The following is a 17447-nucleotide window of genomic DNA, read 5'->3' on the forward strand; positions in this document are numbered from 1 at the left end:
TAATATGAATCATTTGTTATATATTAAATAATACAAGTTGCATTGTATTAAAATTTATGGTCATAATAATTAATACAATATAAAAAAAATTCCATACATAGTGCTACTTATTATTTGCTACGATACAACTCTTATACGACTTACCAAACGAATCCCTAATAATAATAATAATAGGGACAGAACATGAACATGGCTTGTGATTTTGTTCATTCTCAACTGAATTAAGGTTGTTTAAGGACAACATGCTGCAAAAGACAGATGACCAAGGAAGGAATTATCTTAATCAAAACTTGTTAGAATGATTAGTGTGAATGTAATTAATAAGCAAGAAGAACATATCAGTTTAGTACCTTGATTTGTGTCCTATTGTATGTGTATGTTATGTGGATAGAATCATCACTAGCTTGAATAACAGCTGGATATGAGAACTCCATCAACAGATTCTCTTCCAATGTCAAAGCTTCGTGCCACGAGTCGCCATCATCATCAGATACAGCAACTTTAAGAACTCCCCTTGAGATTGTATTGTAAACAAGTAATAATTGGCCATTTCTCAGCTTCACTCCATCAATGCCTAGATGATTCATCATTCTTAGATGTTCATGTAACTCGCCTTTGAATCCAACCAAAAAAGAAAGCAACAGAGACAGAGACAGAGACAGACAGACTTAGCTGCAAACCTGAGTTTGGATTTGGGAGATCAGTTGGTTGAGCGAAACCCCAGTTGTATCCGCCATCATGGGATTCTGAGACACACACTCTACCGATATGATCAAACGATCGCATTAAAACACGCAAGCTCCCTCTTGAAGTCATGTAAGGAACAGGCTGAATCACACTGAGAGTTTCATTTTGAATGTAAATAGGGCCATACTTTCTCCATGATCTACCTGCATCGACGGTGACCTGTTCAATGATAAAAACCACTCAATCTCCGTTTCAAATATCACGAAATTCAGCCAGAAGTGAGCTAATCTAGTATGTTTATACAACCTCCACCCATGATCCCCAAGAATTCCAACTTTCAACAGAGGATCCACAGAGCAATTGTCCATTTTCGAGCAAGATTGGCTGATTTTTAAAAGTTGGCAGGCAGAAAAACATGTCAAAGTGAGCTTGAAATATGCATCAACATCAATGATAGAAAATGCAGGTGTACCTTGTTTTTTATTGGTCCCAATATTCCAGAAGGAAGTTGCTCTCTTTCTGACCAGCTTATACCTTTATCATATGACCGTTTCATGCATCCACTCCATCTAAAAGAGCAACAGTTAGATACTAAAAGGGCAACCCTTTGTTGTGAGTCTTGTGACATGATATTGTATCAAAGATTCAAGGAAAAATTCCCAACCCAATTGAATCTAGAAGGAAATATCCGAACTACGACCTTCGTAGAATTTTGTTTTTGAATTACTTTTTGGAAAACAACTTCTCCCGAACTACATAAAATAGTTGCAAATATCCCCCTAAAATTACATTCTGCTAATTTATTTTAAACATTTTGCTTAGGTGGTCATGAGTTACAAGTACAGTTGCAGTACAAGTATTCATTTAATGAAGGAAGACATTTAGATTGCTAATAGGTAAAGGCCGAAAAGTGTTTACGAAGAAAACCAGCAGCGAAACTATATTCTTATTCAACCAATAACTCACACACTTCGAGTTTAACTAACAAGTAACACCTGAGCCTAACTAAAATGATTGAGAAGACACACCATCTAGAGCTCTTCTCTTCCAATGTATCATAAACCATCACAGCCAGTAAACTATCTACCATCTCATCACTTAGCAATCTTAAATCAAATCTCAAAGTACTTCTCTTATTGCTTATGCAAATCTGAAATTACAAATAAAGTTCCAAACTTTCGAGAGTTATCAATCTCCCAACTAGAGTTTCTACTCTCCTAAAGTCTAAACAAAAATTTAAATTTGGATAATTGTTAGGCCTCTAGGAGTGAAAGAAGTTTACCCTATTAAAAAAAGACATTTCATGGTCTAAGAAAAGTAAGATTTTCGAACTGCATCATAAGGAAAGTAAAGCATAAAATAGGTAAAGCTGTAAGAAAAATAATCAAAGCTGAAACATAAAACAAAAAGTCAAAATGTTTACTTTTGAACCTCTTGTCCTACTTTATAGAACAATAGCAGCTCATCTGATGGAAGTTTGAATAGAACAGGATTCCACATTGGAACATCATGTTCTTCATCAGCTATAACAGGTGGTTCCCAACAGCCATTCTAGCAACAAATATTTTCTCAAGAGTTATGAACTAACTTAAAAACTAGAGTACAATGCCAGCTAAAAAAGAAAATCAAGTATTGTCCAGCTGAACTAAAATAGTAATTAGAATAAAGGGTGTGTACTCATTCGATTGTTTTTAATAATGTTCATTTAGTATCCTGAATTCAAATTTGATTAACAAAACTTTATCAATACAATCAAACTGTGTTCAACAATATGAATTCTATAGTCAAATTTTAGTTTTAATTACATATAACTAATAACAGTTTGATTAAATTGATAAAATTTTATTAATCAAATTTGACTTTAGGGTATTAAATATGTTCAGTTTCAAAATATAAGATACTAGATGCTCATTATTGAAAATACAGGACTTGTTTTTCGAGACATCACAGGATACCAAATGAGTAGAATTTAGTATAAAAACCGAAAGCTAGCATGAAATCAACAATTGGGTTAAATGTTTAAGCAACATCCTCCAATGGTGTCTTGCCTTAAAATCTATAACACATATTTTGGTTAATGAACTAAACTAGTACCTAAGAAAGCAAGGCTTTACAAAGAGCATTTGTGTAACAACATGTAAATAGTTGTTTTGAAATGTGACATACTGAAGTGTTAAAACTTATTCATTAGTGAAATGATAACTGAGTCAAAATCTAATAATTAGAAACACACAACACAAACATATTATATCCTTTTCTTGATATTTATTTGTTCACCTTGTATGTTTGTACCCAGATTTTCACATCAGGTTCCCCCTCTTTAGTACCCCCAAAATAGGCAACCAAAAAATGATCTTTATCAACCTACACAAACAGCAAAAAAGCATACTCAATCTCTATAATAGAAACAACCAACCACTACTACTAGCAGACTATAACGAAATATCATACTGAAATAGGTAACCTCAACAATGGTGGAAGCATGGCAATTGTTGAAGGGAACAGAATTTTCAGGAAATGTGTACTCTTCCACCAAAGGCCTCCCAAAGTTGGAATCTTTAGACAGCATATTCAAACTCTTCCTCTGAGATTTTGAAGTTGTGTTTTCTGTATGTGCACTAACCAATTTCCTGCACAAGTATATATATTGAAAAAGATAAAGAAAAACCCTTAAAAGATCCAAAGAAAGAAACTTTTTTTGACTTGAAAAATTGGAACTTGAAGGTGTATAAACTCAAAATGCTTCAAATAAATCCCACCCCACAAAAAAAAAAAAAAGCCACCTTGTTGAAGGGGCAGAGAAAGGAAGAAGAAGGGGTTGAAATGTGAGAGCACTGGAATGATTGAACAAGTGAGATGAAGTGAAGAAGGGTCTGCAAAATCCATAAAATGGGTTTGAGATTGAAAAGAGAAAGGAAGATAGAGAAATGGCAAGCACAAGCAGGGTGCATCTAATTACTAGTGTCCACCACATTTATGATTCTGTAACATTTCATATTGAACTTACTTACATATATAATCTTAAAGGATTGAGATGATGATCTTTGAATTTTGGCTGAAAAAGACAAAGTGAGAAAGAGAAAGATTAACAGTTTGTTTACTGTATGGAAGTAAATGCAGGAGAGTTTAGGTAGTGATAATCTGGATTCTTTATAGTATACTTTTATAATTGATTAAAGCAACTAACTAATCTCTCTTCTTGTTTTTCTCTATAATAATTGTTTGTCCACGTGACCAAGTCAGACACTCTTTATGTTTATAATTGGTTTCAGGCTGTAATAGAGTAATAGAATAAGGCCAAATATTAAGCACTAAAAATAGTGGAAAACCAATTAAAAGCAAGAATATAATGTTTTTTTTTTCATCCTACTAAAAAAAGTTTATGTAATGATAGATGTGTAAAAATGTAATTTATTAGGGCTGATCGCGGTGCGAATGGTGGGGGTTGTAATATTTTTTTTAAATTAAATCGCATATACGATTTTCGTAATTTTTCAAACTGCAACCGTATTACGAGATCTTAAAATTGTAAAAACTACACCGCAAAAATACAGTATGATTCAGCGCAGTTTGAGTAGTTTTTTACACTATCATCATTATCAAACACTATAATAAAAATTCAAAAATCAATCTAATAAAATTTAAACAATAAAAAAAAATTCTTATTAAAATTTTAATATTATAACATATACATATATATTTCATTCTATTGAATTATCTCTAAAATTAATGTAATATACATATATATTTGTTCTTATATGAAAAAAAATCATATTATAAAAATTAGTAATTTTGTAATATATGTATAGTGCGATGTGATTTGAACCTCAATTATTAAATTCAAAACCGTAAACCATACCGTACTACATGGTTTGGCAAAAATACAAACCACAACCGTACCACAAAAGATTTTAAACCGTATTTTTTATGCAGTATTGTACAGTGCGAGTGATTTGTACGGTGTGGACGGTTTAATGAATACCCCATCATTACTTAGTTTTGAGAAAATAAAATAAGATACGAGATAAACCATCTAATTGAAGAACAACATATACAATTCAAAAACCATTAAATCAAAATTATTACTTATGTATTTTTTAGAAGAAAAAAAAGAAAAGGAAGTAAAAGAGACACATAGGAAAAGGAAGTCAATAAGGTGGTGTTTGATTTGAAATAATAAAGTAAAATAGAAAAAAAATAATTTTATTCTATTTTTTTGTTTGGCTTTATTTCAAAATATTAGAATGTTATTTATATTTTAATTATGTTTTCATTCATTCCAACAAAATACCACCTAATGGGATGTTTGTTATGTAAAACTAAATTAGAGAGAATAGACTTGAAAAAAATATGGAACAAGTGTTAGAAGAGATTACCACTATTTTAATTTGAAAAGTGAGACTCACTTGAAAATACAAACTCTTTCTTCTTTAAAATTTAATTTAAATTTAACATTCTCATTGCCATCAAAGTTTGAACCTCATACCAAACACAGAATAAGAGAGACACAAGTCAGTCAATAATAATGTTTGATCTACATTTGATATGGTATAAGGTACACTCTCTCATATACTTGACATTTACAAATTAAGATAAGAGACAATATTAAAGAATTAGTCTCCATCTGTTCAAGAGAAAGCCCACCATCCCCAAGTTAGCTTTTCTCTGAAGCTCAATATCCAAATTGATGAATTCTAAACCCCATTAGCCATGCCCTATTCAGTCAACTGTGGAAAAAAAAAGGAAAATAAGATGTATCAAACAAGACAACCTAATCCAATTACACATTCCTATAATGATCTCATTTGTTTAGTTCGCCAATCCGATTGTGAGTCATTTCGTTGAGACTTGTGCACACCAGACAGCCATGAACGAGCTCTGGCGTGTCACGCAATGTGTTTCTTAGCAAATATATAGTATGTAGCCCACTTCAGACAACTACTCGTCATCAGGTTCAGTCGAAAAGTCTGGTTCTTCAGGTTTTCGTAACTTTGGCATCTCATCCTTTACCTTTTGAGCTCCTCTTCTGGTGTTAGCAGCAAACCTTGAGGCCAATATCGTAACACCAAGATTCATTTTCGTCTTTGAAGTATTTGCACGTCTAGAATATTCTTCCTCTCCTTCTTCTTCTTCTTCTCCTTCTCGTTCTTCTTCTTCTTCTTCTTGTTCACTCTCATAGGCTACTTGCTCTTCCCTAGCAAATGATTCCTTCATGCTTAGATCCTTTGTAAGCTTCCTTTTCTTGTACCGACGCCAAGCAGCCTGAATAAAGCAAGCAGCCCATGTTCTCCAATGGTGGGAGTAAAATCGAAAGGTGTGCTGAAGCTTCTTGCTATGTAGGCGCCTAAATTGGTTGGCAACGAATTTGAGATCTTCAGCTCGTAATGCAAAAGCTTCAACTTCATTCAGTGCTTTGACTGTTCTAGTTGAAGAAGGCAAGTTTAAGGTAGATTTAGGAAGCAAAGCCCATGACAGTAATTCCTCTCCACAAAAATCCCCTGGTCTCAATGTGATTGAATTGAAGAAACCGGTTCGACCTCCATTGGTAGTAGAACTATCCAGTGTACCTCTAATGATGAAAAGCATCTCGGTAACAGGGTCACCCTCACGAACAATGTAGGTTCCAGCAGTGCTTAGGGAGGATACTAGTCGTTCACATATTGCATCGAGCAATTGATCATCCATCTGTGAAAAGAAAGGTACCTGTAGAATGATAAAAAATTGTAGTTAACGACAAATGAATCAGAGTAGTGATGAGAATATTTTCTTCATCACAGGTGAGAAGCTCATATTTAGTAGTAAACAATGTCACATTGAATATCAGGAAATATCATACCCGTCGAACTAAATCTAAGCACAGATGACGTTGAATATCCCGACTAAGATCAGCAGGTAATCCACGAAGGATGGATTCTTCATCAACCCCACGAGTTGCAAGCCACTTGTATTGAACAAAACGCCTAACACGCCGTCTTAAATCTTCAGGGAGTTGACGATGCCTCATCCATTCCTCAGTGTCTCTTCGTTTAAGCCTCCACTCCTCGAGCCTCACAGTGATCGATTGCAGATAGGTCTGCATTAAGAAACAACTCGACTGTTCAAGATCAAACTAGCAAGAATATATTATCATGAGAGAATAAACAAACTGACAAAAACTGTAAGTTACTCCCATCCCTACAGTTCGTCTAAAATAGTCACAAAAGTAATAGATTTCAGAGCCCAACATCATTAGAGAGCAGATAGTACACTTAATATAGTAAAGATTATCATTTCGTCCACCAACAGTGACAAACAACGTACTAAATACTCCTACATATACAAAATGCAGTAGTACAAAAATATTTTCAAAATGTTCCTTGATAATAAATGTTTAGCAGAAACATACAAAGCCGTCCAACCTAGTTTGAGCTAGAGAAAATCTTAGTGCAAACAGTTTCAACCAGAGTACTTAAACTTCTAGATACAATTTACTGACAAATTGAGAAATTGGAAAGGTCCAAATACACTCATCCAAGAGAATTATAGGATCAGTGAACAAGAAACATATGAAAACATAATAAAATAAAAACTTAATTAAATAAAAGAGAAATTGAATGGAAAGAATCAATAGCAAAGCTTTTCCCACTACCTGCATATTCCCGATCAAATGGGAAAACAATACAAGACCCAAAATGGCAATGAGAATGGCAAATAACGTCTCTCCTATAAATGTACTTGTCGCCAAATTCTGCCCATATGAGCTGAGAAGATGAGGAATAAAATACTGTCAATAACTTGGAAAACTTATAAAATCCTAATATCATCTACTTAAACCTATTTCAAACCAAAAATGCTCCCTCGATTTTTCATTTCTACCACTTGGAAATAAATGCAAAATGTTCAAAGCACTGAAAAATAATAGCACTATTGCCCTAATTCTACAGATGATAGAGTTTGTTAAGAAAGGAGTGCATGGACTCTCCACACAAGATGAAGAACACATGTTTGAATCAAATTCCTTGCAAAATAATAACCCCTCCTCCCATAAATATAGCAACTATAGCACTGTGGTTAGCATCAAATTTTAGCACAAACTTAAAATCCCTAATTCATAAAGCCAGTGCTTTGTGGAATCTTCTCAAAAGTCTAAGATTTCTCAGCAATGTAATAATTTGAACCAACTCTATATCAAACTATCTGCATGCCAAGTGTCCATTGGAACTTCCTCTGATCTTTATTAATTTATTTGCCAAAATCAAAGCTCATCTCTGGCAGTTCCTCTTTGCCTAAGATACTTTCTAAAGGCAGGTGTCAAAATAAATTGGATACTCGATGCTCTTTTAATGTAAGCTCACACTCTCTATTGTTTTCATTGGTGCTACCATTTGCAGGGATTATAAACAGGAAGTATAAACTATTTTCTCTATAGGGATTATCACTGGGGTATTCAAAGTAAAAAAAAAAAAAGTGATGTTCCAAGCCTGTATTTTGTTCTTTGCCTAGACATTTAACAGCATATCCACCCTCCTAAAGATGCACTTAAAGGGCACCCATGCACCACTAGAAACATGATAAAACTTTTGAACCAGCCAAAAGCAGCAAGAAATAAACTTAAAATATAAAAGAGAACACATAGATAATGTCAGCTACTAGGTACAAGATATGCACTTTTTATTTGATGCAAGGATATGACATATAATCTTTATGGGAATCATCATGAATGTTTACTTCACCAGGATAATTGTTGTTACCTCAAATTCTGTAAGCCCCACCATAAACAATAGAAATACTTTTCAATGAAGTTTGATGAAACAACTTTTTTTGCCACTGCATTTTCAAATATGCCATATTTGAACTTTTTAGTATCAGGCTTGCAGTTATTAAACACACTTGTAGCATTTGCCCAACTCATGCGCTTGTTTCCATTTAAGGAATCACAATCTAAATAATACAAATCACAACTCCCAATGCCTTCCTTTCGACAAAAGGATTTCCAGCAAGAGGTATACCGATCAACCGATAGCAAATACCACGCTGCCCCTAGAACCTGCAGATTCATTTAAGTAATTTGCATTCTTAGACAAATAAATAGAATAAAATCTCTTATAGGTAAACAATGACAGACAAAGAATGAACACTGGAAACAGCCAAAGAGAAAGAGGGGAAAAAGGAATTGCATACATGACTAGCCAACATGTACAACAGCAGATTATATGCAGCGCCTGCCCAGGCAGTCTTTGTGACCACTCCGGTTGCTTTGATTATTTGTGAGCTTAATGGAAAAATCAGATATAACCGCGGAACATATTGAAGCAGAACAATTAGTGCGAGGGCATTGTTGTTATGATCAGTTCGAGCACTTCTTGTTGCTGGTATAATAAACCATATGACAATCTACACAATGTATTAAAAAAATTAGGACAAAATAACAGTATAGATCAACGTTATTCGCAAAATACAGAAAAAATTTCATCTACCGAATTTGAGGCATAGCACTTTAGCATTTCCCCCACCCCCTATCTATTCATTAAAAAAAATTGAAAAAGTTCTGCAATTGTAAAAATTTCCAAGAAAACAAATGAAGAGGAAAATGTCCATATGCAGTTAAGCATCATTATTAGCAAGTACCCACTAATCTCCCTCACCTTAAACAAAGTCCTATTTAAACAGAAAAGGAATTTCTAATTACACATTTGTAAGAAAATCTGCAGAAAGAAAAACCAGAAAATGGAACTCTAAAAAGTACCTGAGGCAGAGGCAATGTAGCAATGAGGTCTATAAAGAAATCAGATCTCAGGTACCTACGAGCAATCTTCTTTGGGTCCATCACAAGCTCACCCCTCCCAAACACTCGAGTGTTAGGAGCAACATAAGCCGTTCGGAACTTTATAATCACGTGCAATAAATAAAATATGTCCGCAAGAGTCCTAAAGCAAGTTGCAACAATCCGTAAATTAAAGTCTGTTTTCACACATGCTGAGTTTTCATTCCCTCCCACCACAGGCAAGTAAAAATACAGTGGGTCAACAAAAAGTGCCACTAAACACGAAACAATGAAAACCCGGTTCCATTGCAACATGATCTCACCACCTGGGTCAAGAATTCTGTTGCGCCAAGGCTCGTGATCTTCTGGAAATACTTTAGACCTACCTATTTTGAAAGTATCAGAAAGTTTAATTTTACCCCCAAGAACTCCACCATTGGATTCCAGTAATGAAGATGATGGAACCTTATATGTAGATGATGACCTATCAAGCCACTGAGGACCATGATGACCCCACACAGATTCCTTTTGCTGATTCCCATCCGAACGAAACCTGAAATCCGAAAGGGGAAGAAAAATTGTTGGAACATTTCCCTATGAATTGTAGTGGACCTCAAGGACGTTGTCTTTCAACAGAAACTGAAGTTTTAACTTTTAAGCACAAGAAAAGGAAGTCGTTCCCAATATCCCAAATGACAATGTATAACATGAAAATGTTCAACAATCCTAATAAATCATAAGAAAAGATGTTTATTCTATGTTGTTTTTGCCTCCAATAGTACTAGGGAGCACTTCAATTTCACCAATAAGCCGACATCAGAGCTTCTATTCTATTCAACTAAAGAAACTTAAGTCATCTCTATTCCCCTCTTTTTATATTCCCAATCTTAATCAAAGTCCATTTGTTTAATACAGATAGACTTTTCTATATATTTTCAGAAACCAAACAAAGCATTAAACAACTATCAACGACAAGTTCAACATATTGTGAAAAACCCATCTCAATCAAAAACCAAACAAACAATTAATGAATAAAACATTAAGCTTTCTAAGGTCTCAATCAAAAAATTTCAATTTCTCATGGGTCCCAATATTACTAATTAAAAAACTTCACACAAGTCAATTCCCTAAAATTCTTTCATAAATACACTTAACAAATCCCCCCAAACATGTAAGATCCAATTTCATTGAGCTAGCTCAATCAGTTCTCTCTCTGAATCCAAAAAACAACAACAAAATCAAATACTTTCATAAACTTCATCCCAAACCAAAAATAATCAATAAAATTATTAAACCAAGTGTACCTGACAAGCTTTTCCTTCTTGAACTCCATACCCAGAAAGAAGAAGAAGAAAGCTGAAATCTACGAGCTTTCAAAACCCTAACATGGCCAAACAAATAGCCCTCTCTCTCTCTCTCTAGAATGACGAATCTGATGAATTGAAGAGCTCTGAGTAGAAAGGTTGAGAAATGGTTGAAAAGAGTGGGAAAGGAAAGAGAGTCGAAACTGTTAAGGACTTGTTTGGTAGTTAGGGGTAGTTATAGGCATTTCAACGCGTTAGAAAAAGCAATAAACCAAACACTGTCTTAAGCGAGTCAAAAGATAGTTTTGACACAGTGGTGAAAAGTAAAGCGAGTTGAGTATCCATTTAATGCCACGTAGGACGTGCCTATCTATTATTATTGGCTATTTTTGTCTCTTTTTAGTCCACTTGGAAATGTTTTCTGTTTTTTTTATATGTAAAATTAATAAAATAAAAAAATTATATTTATCATTTAACAAAATTATAGAATATTTTATTGTATATTCTTTGATATGTGATCTCTTCATTATTAAATTAATCAATTTTTGTTGCCAATTTGGAAAATAATTTGTTGGTTTAACTTTAGGGTAAAAAAAAGTGAGTTTTAGTCACTCAATTGGTTGGTAAATGTTTATATATAATGTTTAAAAATAAACATGATTTTTCAATATTATAACCACTATCTTTGATGGCTTTAAATTCTTCTTAAATTATTATAATTACCAAATTGTGCCTTTTAAAAATGAAATGAATAATTTGATAGTGATAATGGTTGGAGGTGTACAATTTATTAATTTAATGATCCGTGTTAATTTTTGAATAAGTTGTGTTAATTTTTTTGACAGATGGACACAATTTAATAGTAATAATAATTTAAAGACAATTAAAAAGAACTTGACAAATTTGAAGGATATTATCAAATAATAATAATAGTTTACAGGGCGAAAATTGTACTTTTCTATATACACTTAAAAAAATAATTATGTAAATTTTTTTTATATTTATTAAATAATTGATGTTAATTCTCATTATTTTGCGAACATATTTTTTTCTTTTTTGGATATAATGTTAGAATTTTTCTTTTTAAATATTAATATTTTATTGTTTAGTTTTTTTATTCGTCATTTTTTCATACTAATTGTAACTTTAACTTTGTGACCTATACATTGGCTTAGTATGCCATTTGAATAGATAATAAGAAATAAATCCTTTTGCTTAATGTATAACCTTGTTACTCTTTTTATCTTTATCTTTTCAAAAGTTACCTCAATAATAATAATAATAGTGCTCTCCTTGGTAAGAAGGTTGGAGACTCCTCTGCAATGAAAATAATCTTGTTAGTCAGATATTCAAAGCAAGATATTAGCCTAATGGAACCTACCTTACTGCTGAACTTGGAAGCAACCCGAGCTTCATTTGGAGAAGCATCTTCGAAGCTCAAACTCTCCTCAAATATGGGTCTCATTGGTCAATTGAATCTGTTACTGATGTAAATATTTTGCTTGATCCTTGGTTACCAGGAAATAATGATGAATACATACAATCTCAGCACCCCTCTCTTATTGGCCAAACGGTATCTTCTCTCTTTACAGATGGTAAAAGGAATTGGGACTTTGAAATTCTTGCTGATCTCTTTAATGATCAAGACCGTGGCCTTATTCAGCAGCTGCCAATCCATTCCCATGATGAAAGGGACCATGTTTATGTTGGGAATTATTTTACCAGGATCTTAGATCTACTCACAAGTATGTTGATTAACACCCTAAATATGAACTTTCTAAAACGATGAAATAAACACATATAAAGTTTAGGAAACCTTACATTGGGTGCAGCGGAATAATATGACTCCTTCCGTTCAGATATCTAGCCCTTGATTCCTTTCTGTAGCAGAGCATTATCAATATCTGAACTTGGATCTCTTTCTCTGATTCTTTAGTGCTGAAACTCCTTCTTGCTAAAAGTCTTTCTTCACGATCTTCCTCACTATGATTGAGGTATCACTTGCTGTGTGTGGGCACTACTTCTAACACTAAGAATTTTGAAATCTTTAGGAAGAAGAGAAGGAGGGAATGGTCGGCCAAAGATAGGGAGAGAGAGAGAGAGACTCAGTTTTTTCTGAATGAAAAGTTAGAAGAAAAGTGTAGAAATTTAGTGTAAATTTCCTGAAGCCTTCACTATCTATTTATAGCATTCCACTAGGGTTAGGTTTGAATTATTTCGCATTAAAATAATGAAAATATCAGAGGGAAAACCCTATAAAAGTGGCAGGCCATGCAATGTGGATTTGGGCCTCACTTTTTGCAATTTTGCAGTTTTATCTTTTCTGTATCTGATTTTCTCAAAAACGTCAATTTTCTAATTCAACCATTTAAATGCCAATTCTAACTATTTAATAACTATAAATAATTATTAAATAATATTGTCATTTATCATATTTATTAATTGAACCATACAAAGTATCATAATTAACAAATATGCCCCTAAAACTCTTTCTTTACAATTTCGCCCTTACTTAGTGAAAAATTCACAAATAGACATAGTCTAAATTGAGAATTATAATTGATTAATCAAAACCGATTATATGAGTCTTACAAGCAATATTATCTCAACTAGTGGGGGGACCATGGGTCTATATAACCGAGCTTCTAATAAGTAGATCAAGAATTAAAATTCACTAACTTATTAATTCTTCGTTGAACCCACGCATAGAACTTAGAATTGCACTCTCAGTATATAGAATGCTCTATATGTTCCACCATATAGACACATCATTAGTTATCCATTGTTATAATCCTAATTTGATCGATGATCCTTTATATGAATGATTAGCACTGTAAAGGGATTAGATTACCGTTACACCCTACAATGTATTTAATCCTTAAAACACTTAACCCCGTATAAATAATATTTCAGCTTATGTGAAATGAGATCTCCACCATTTATTTTTGTTTGGTCAAGCTCGAAGGAGATCATCCTTTACTTACTATTCGCCAGATAGAAGCTATAGATTCCATGTTTATGTTAGCGCTCCCACTCAATTGCACTACCATGTTCCCAAAATGTACGTATCACCTGACCTAAAAGTAGGCTTAACTAACAAATCAAAGAACATGAATAGCCTCTTGAGATTGAGCCTAATCATAACAGGATTAAGATCATTTGATCTAGGATCAACTAGGCGATATTGACTTGAATAGATATTACGGTAAGTTTAATAAATCTAAGTCAAAGTTCAATATCGGTCCCTTCCGATGCATACTCCATGCATCCAACCTGAGCTTTACTTTAACCAATGCTCTGGAAAGAACATAGCATTTCTCCAAATGCAAGTAAACTCTTGTTGTAGATTATCATATCAGTAAAATCCTGTGTCTGATAAATCTAGGAAACTTTATTCACATAGTCATGTTTACTTTCCAATATGTTGACAGAACAATAAACAGGATCAAGTATGTGAAAAGGGTTTCAGATGAATTTATACATTATGTACATATAATCATGAAATAAATCATGTGAACCATGCAACATTAAATGTTATTTCTGATCTATATTAATAAGTAAATCTGATTATATTGAAATGAGTTTTATTTAGGGCATAAAACCCAACAGTTTAGTGGCACAACACTCCTACTGGTTTATACAATGTCAAAATTGGTTATGAATTGTTGCAGCAGCTTGGCGAATCTAACCATCAAGACAATAACTCTAGCTTTTGGAGGGAGCTGTAGCACCTTAAAATTCCTCCAAAAGTTAAATATTTTCTCTGGAGATGTTGTTCTGAATGTCTCCCTACTATAGTTCGTTTAAAGCTTAAGCACATGGACATTGATGTGACCTGTCCGATGTGCAACCTGCTGCCAGAAACAAGTCTTCACTTGTTTGTCGATTGCACCTTTGCCCAAGATTGCTGGAGGAAAACTTTTGGTGCAGGTTATGCTAGTGTGGAAGGGACCTTTGCTTGCTGGTTTGATAAAGCAGTCAACAATGGACAAAGCGACAATAAGGAAGCTGTTGTGATGCTCTACTAGAGCATATGGAGAAGCCGTAATGATCTCATCTTTAAAAAATATCCCCTAATGAATGATAAAGTGGTCTCATTTACTAAACTCACTTTGGATCAATGGATTTCTGCTCAACACTCACCTTGCAATTTCTCTCCTAACAATCACACTGTCAGAGAGAAAAATGAGCAATGGACTAAACCAAGTTTAAACACGATCAAAGTTAATGTAGATGGTGCCATCTTCAGTCAATTAAATAGCTATGGATTCACATGCATTGCTCGAGATCATGAAGGAAATTTTATTGAGGCATTCCAGTCAACTAAACCAGGTGTTGTTAATCCTGAATTTGTTGAGGTAGTGGGCATTAAAGAGACCCTAAGTTGGATAAAATCTCATGGGTGGTCAAATGTGATGGTGGAAACTGGCTGTGTCAATGTGGTGCATGCTATCAAGAGCAAAGTTCGTATGTATTCTCCATACAACATTGTAATCCACGAATCAAAACTCATTTTATCAGAATTGTTTAATGTTTCAATTCATTTTGTTAAGCGATCTGCGAATAAAGTTGCCCACTTCTTAGCTAGGGACTCTTATTCTAAAGTTGATTACATGATTAGTAAGGAGTCTGATCCTGCTAATTTATTGTCCTTACTTTTGAACCTTTAATTAATTGAAGCTTCCATTTTCGTTCAAAAAAATAAGGTTTTATTTAAAAAAAAAAATAAAAACCTAAATCTAAGGCCTTTAGCTATACATAGAAATAAAATAGAGCTTAACATACAAGCAATTCATTTCACCACAAAATTGGTCTCTCTCTCTCTCTCTCTCTCTCTCTCTCTCTCTCTCTCTCTCTCTCTCTCTCTCTCTCTCTCTCTCTCTCTCTCTCTCTCTCTCTCTCTCTCTCTCTCTCTCTCTCTCTCTCTCTCTCTCTCTCTATATATATATATATATATATATATAGCTCGCTTGTCTCTCTTTCTCTTCCTTTTATCTTTGCCCAACACAAAGAAAGAAAAGCAACTTCGAATTTCAGTGACTGTTTTAGGTCTAGGCCAATTCTTCACCGCTTCAATCTTCCCTGGATCAACCATAATTCCATCTTTTCCAACAATATGCCCTAGAAAAGACACTTGTGACAGCCAGAACTCACACTTTTTGAACTTTGCATAAAGTTTATGATCTCTAAGTCGCTGCAGAACCATTCGAAGATGTTGTTCATGCTCTGCTTCTGACCGAGAGTACACAAGAATATCATCGATAAATACAATTACAAAATTATCGAGGAAGTCCTTGAATACCCTATTCATGAGATCCATAAAAGCTGCCGGAGCATTTGTTAACCCAAAAGACATAACCAGGAATTCATAGTGACCATACCTGGTTCGAAAAGCTGTCTTCGGGATATCCTCTTCTCGAATTCTCAATTGATGATACCCAGACCTCAAGTCAATTTTTGAGAATACAGTCTTGCCCTGAAGTTGGTCAAACAAATCATCAATTCTGGGCAGAGGATACTTATTCTTAATGGTTAACTTATTCAGCTCCCGATAATCAATACACATACGAAGAGTTCCATCTTTCTTTTTCACGAATAGCACAGGGGCTCCCCAAGGTGACACACTAGGCCGAGTAAACCCTAGATCCAACATCCCTTGGAGTTGTAGCTTTAGTTCTTTTAATTCAGCAGGTGCCATTCGATAGGGTGCCTTTGAAACAGGTTCTGCCTCAGGGATCAAGTCAATGATGAAATCTATCTCACGCTGAGGTGGTAATCCTGGCAATTCTTCTGGAAATACATCCAGAAATTCCTTAACCACATTAACTTCTTCTGGCCCAAGTAACACAGGTTTACTGGAATCCACTACCACTGCGAGAAATCCAACACATCCATCTCGTAATAAATCCCTAGCTTTCGATCTTTGAGATTCTGGGGACACGAGAACCTTGAACCGAACCAACAAAAACAAAAGGTTCCTCATTTTCCGGTTCAAAAGTCACCATTTTCCGTTTACAATCAATACTAGCAGAGTACTTGGACAGAAAGTCCATACCAAGTATAATATCGAATTCGGCCAATGGTAACTCCACGAGATCGGCATTCAACTCTCTATCTTCAATTCTAATTATTACTGATCTAATCCACTTTCTTGAAATAATCAATTCCCCATTAGGCAACAGGGTTCCAAACCCCGTCTCGAGAATCTCACTAGGTCTAACAAACTGATCTAAAAGTCTTGATGATACATAAGACCGAGTAGCACCCGAATCAAATAAAACAGTATAAACAAAACCATTGATTAGAAGCTGACCTGCAACTACTGAAGGACTGGCAGCAGCATCTGCCTGAGTAATAGCAAAGACGCGTGCAGGGGCAGGTACAGGTCTGACCTCAGGCTTTGGTTCCTCTTTCTTCAACTGAGGACAGTCCTTCCTGAGATGTCCCACCGAACCACACTGAAAACAGGCTCTCCGGTTACAAACCCCGGGATGATGCTTCTTGCAACGCGGGCACTCAGGATAAGAGTAAGTCTGACGTCCTCCTCTATTCTGGTTTCCCCGAAACCTCTTACCTTGCCCTGAACTCCCCGAAGATGGAAAAGTTCTTTTCTTCTGTTCAAAGGTAGAACCCCCACTCTCTTTCTCAGGACCCGACATAGGGAGAGTAGTAGCCCCACCAACACCAGAAGACTCTCGAGTTTCTTGTAGAAA

General features: G+C 34.6%; 2 protein-coding genes across 5 annotated transcripts; both read right to left on the bottom strand.

Annotated features, from left to right (window-relative positions):
* On the bottom strand, positions 1-3867 carry LOC115725580 (uncharacterized). Of its 4 annotated transcripts, XM_030655154.2 has the most exons (10): positions 3699-3866; positions 3471-3560; positions 3152-3317; positions 2965-3051; positions 2111-2238; positions 1160-1256; positions 994-1071; positions 681-906; positions 351-574; positions 1-245 (listed from the first exon to the last, which is right to left on the bottom strand). In XM_030655154.2, the coding sequence occupies exons 3-10, from the start codon at positions 3254-3256 to the stop codon at positions 222-224; spliced, it is 969 nt and encodes a 322-aa protein (XP_030511014.2). In that variant the 5' UTR covers positions 3257-3317; positions 3471-3560; positions 3699-3866; the 3' UTR covers positions 1-221. The 4 variants fall into 4 exon arrangements, with proteins under 4 accessions (XP_030511014.2, XP_030511013.2, XP_030511012.2 ...); XM_030655153.2 differs by lacking the exon at positions 3471-3560 and having other exon boundaries at positions 3699-3867; XM_030655152.2 differs by lacking the exon at positions 3471-3560 and having other exon boundaries at positions 3695-3866.
* A 1226-nt stretch (positions 3868-5093) lies between these two features.
* LOC133038725 (cyclic nucleotide-gated ion channel 17-like) lies at positions 5094-10950 on the bottom strand. The gene is made up of 7 exons (XM_061116936.1): positions 10735-10950; positions 9413-9983; positions 8848-9060; positions 8418-8713; positions 7316-7427; positions 6524-6760; positions 5094-6390 (listed from the first exon to the last, which is right to left on the bottom strand). Exons 1-7 carry the CDS (start codon positions 10761-10763, stop codon positions 5626-5628), a joined length of 2223 nt encoding a protein of 740 aa, XP_060972919.1. The 5' UTR covers positions 10764-10950; the 3' UTR covers positions 5094-5625.
* Between the last annotated feature and the right edge of the window lie 6497 nt (positions 10951-17447).

Source organism: Cannabis sativa, chromosome 6 (assembly GCF_029168945.1).
Source record: "Cannabis sativa cultivar Pink pepper isolate KNU-18-1 chromosome 6, ASM2916894v1, whole genome shotgun sequence".
NCBI lineage: Eukaryota > Viridiplantae > Streptophyta > Magnoliopsida > Rosales > Cannabaceae > Cannabis > Cannabis sativa.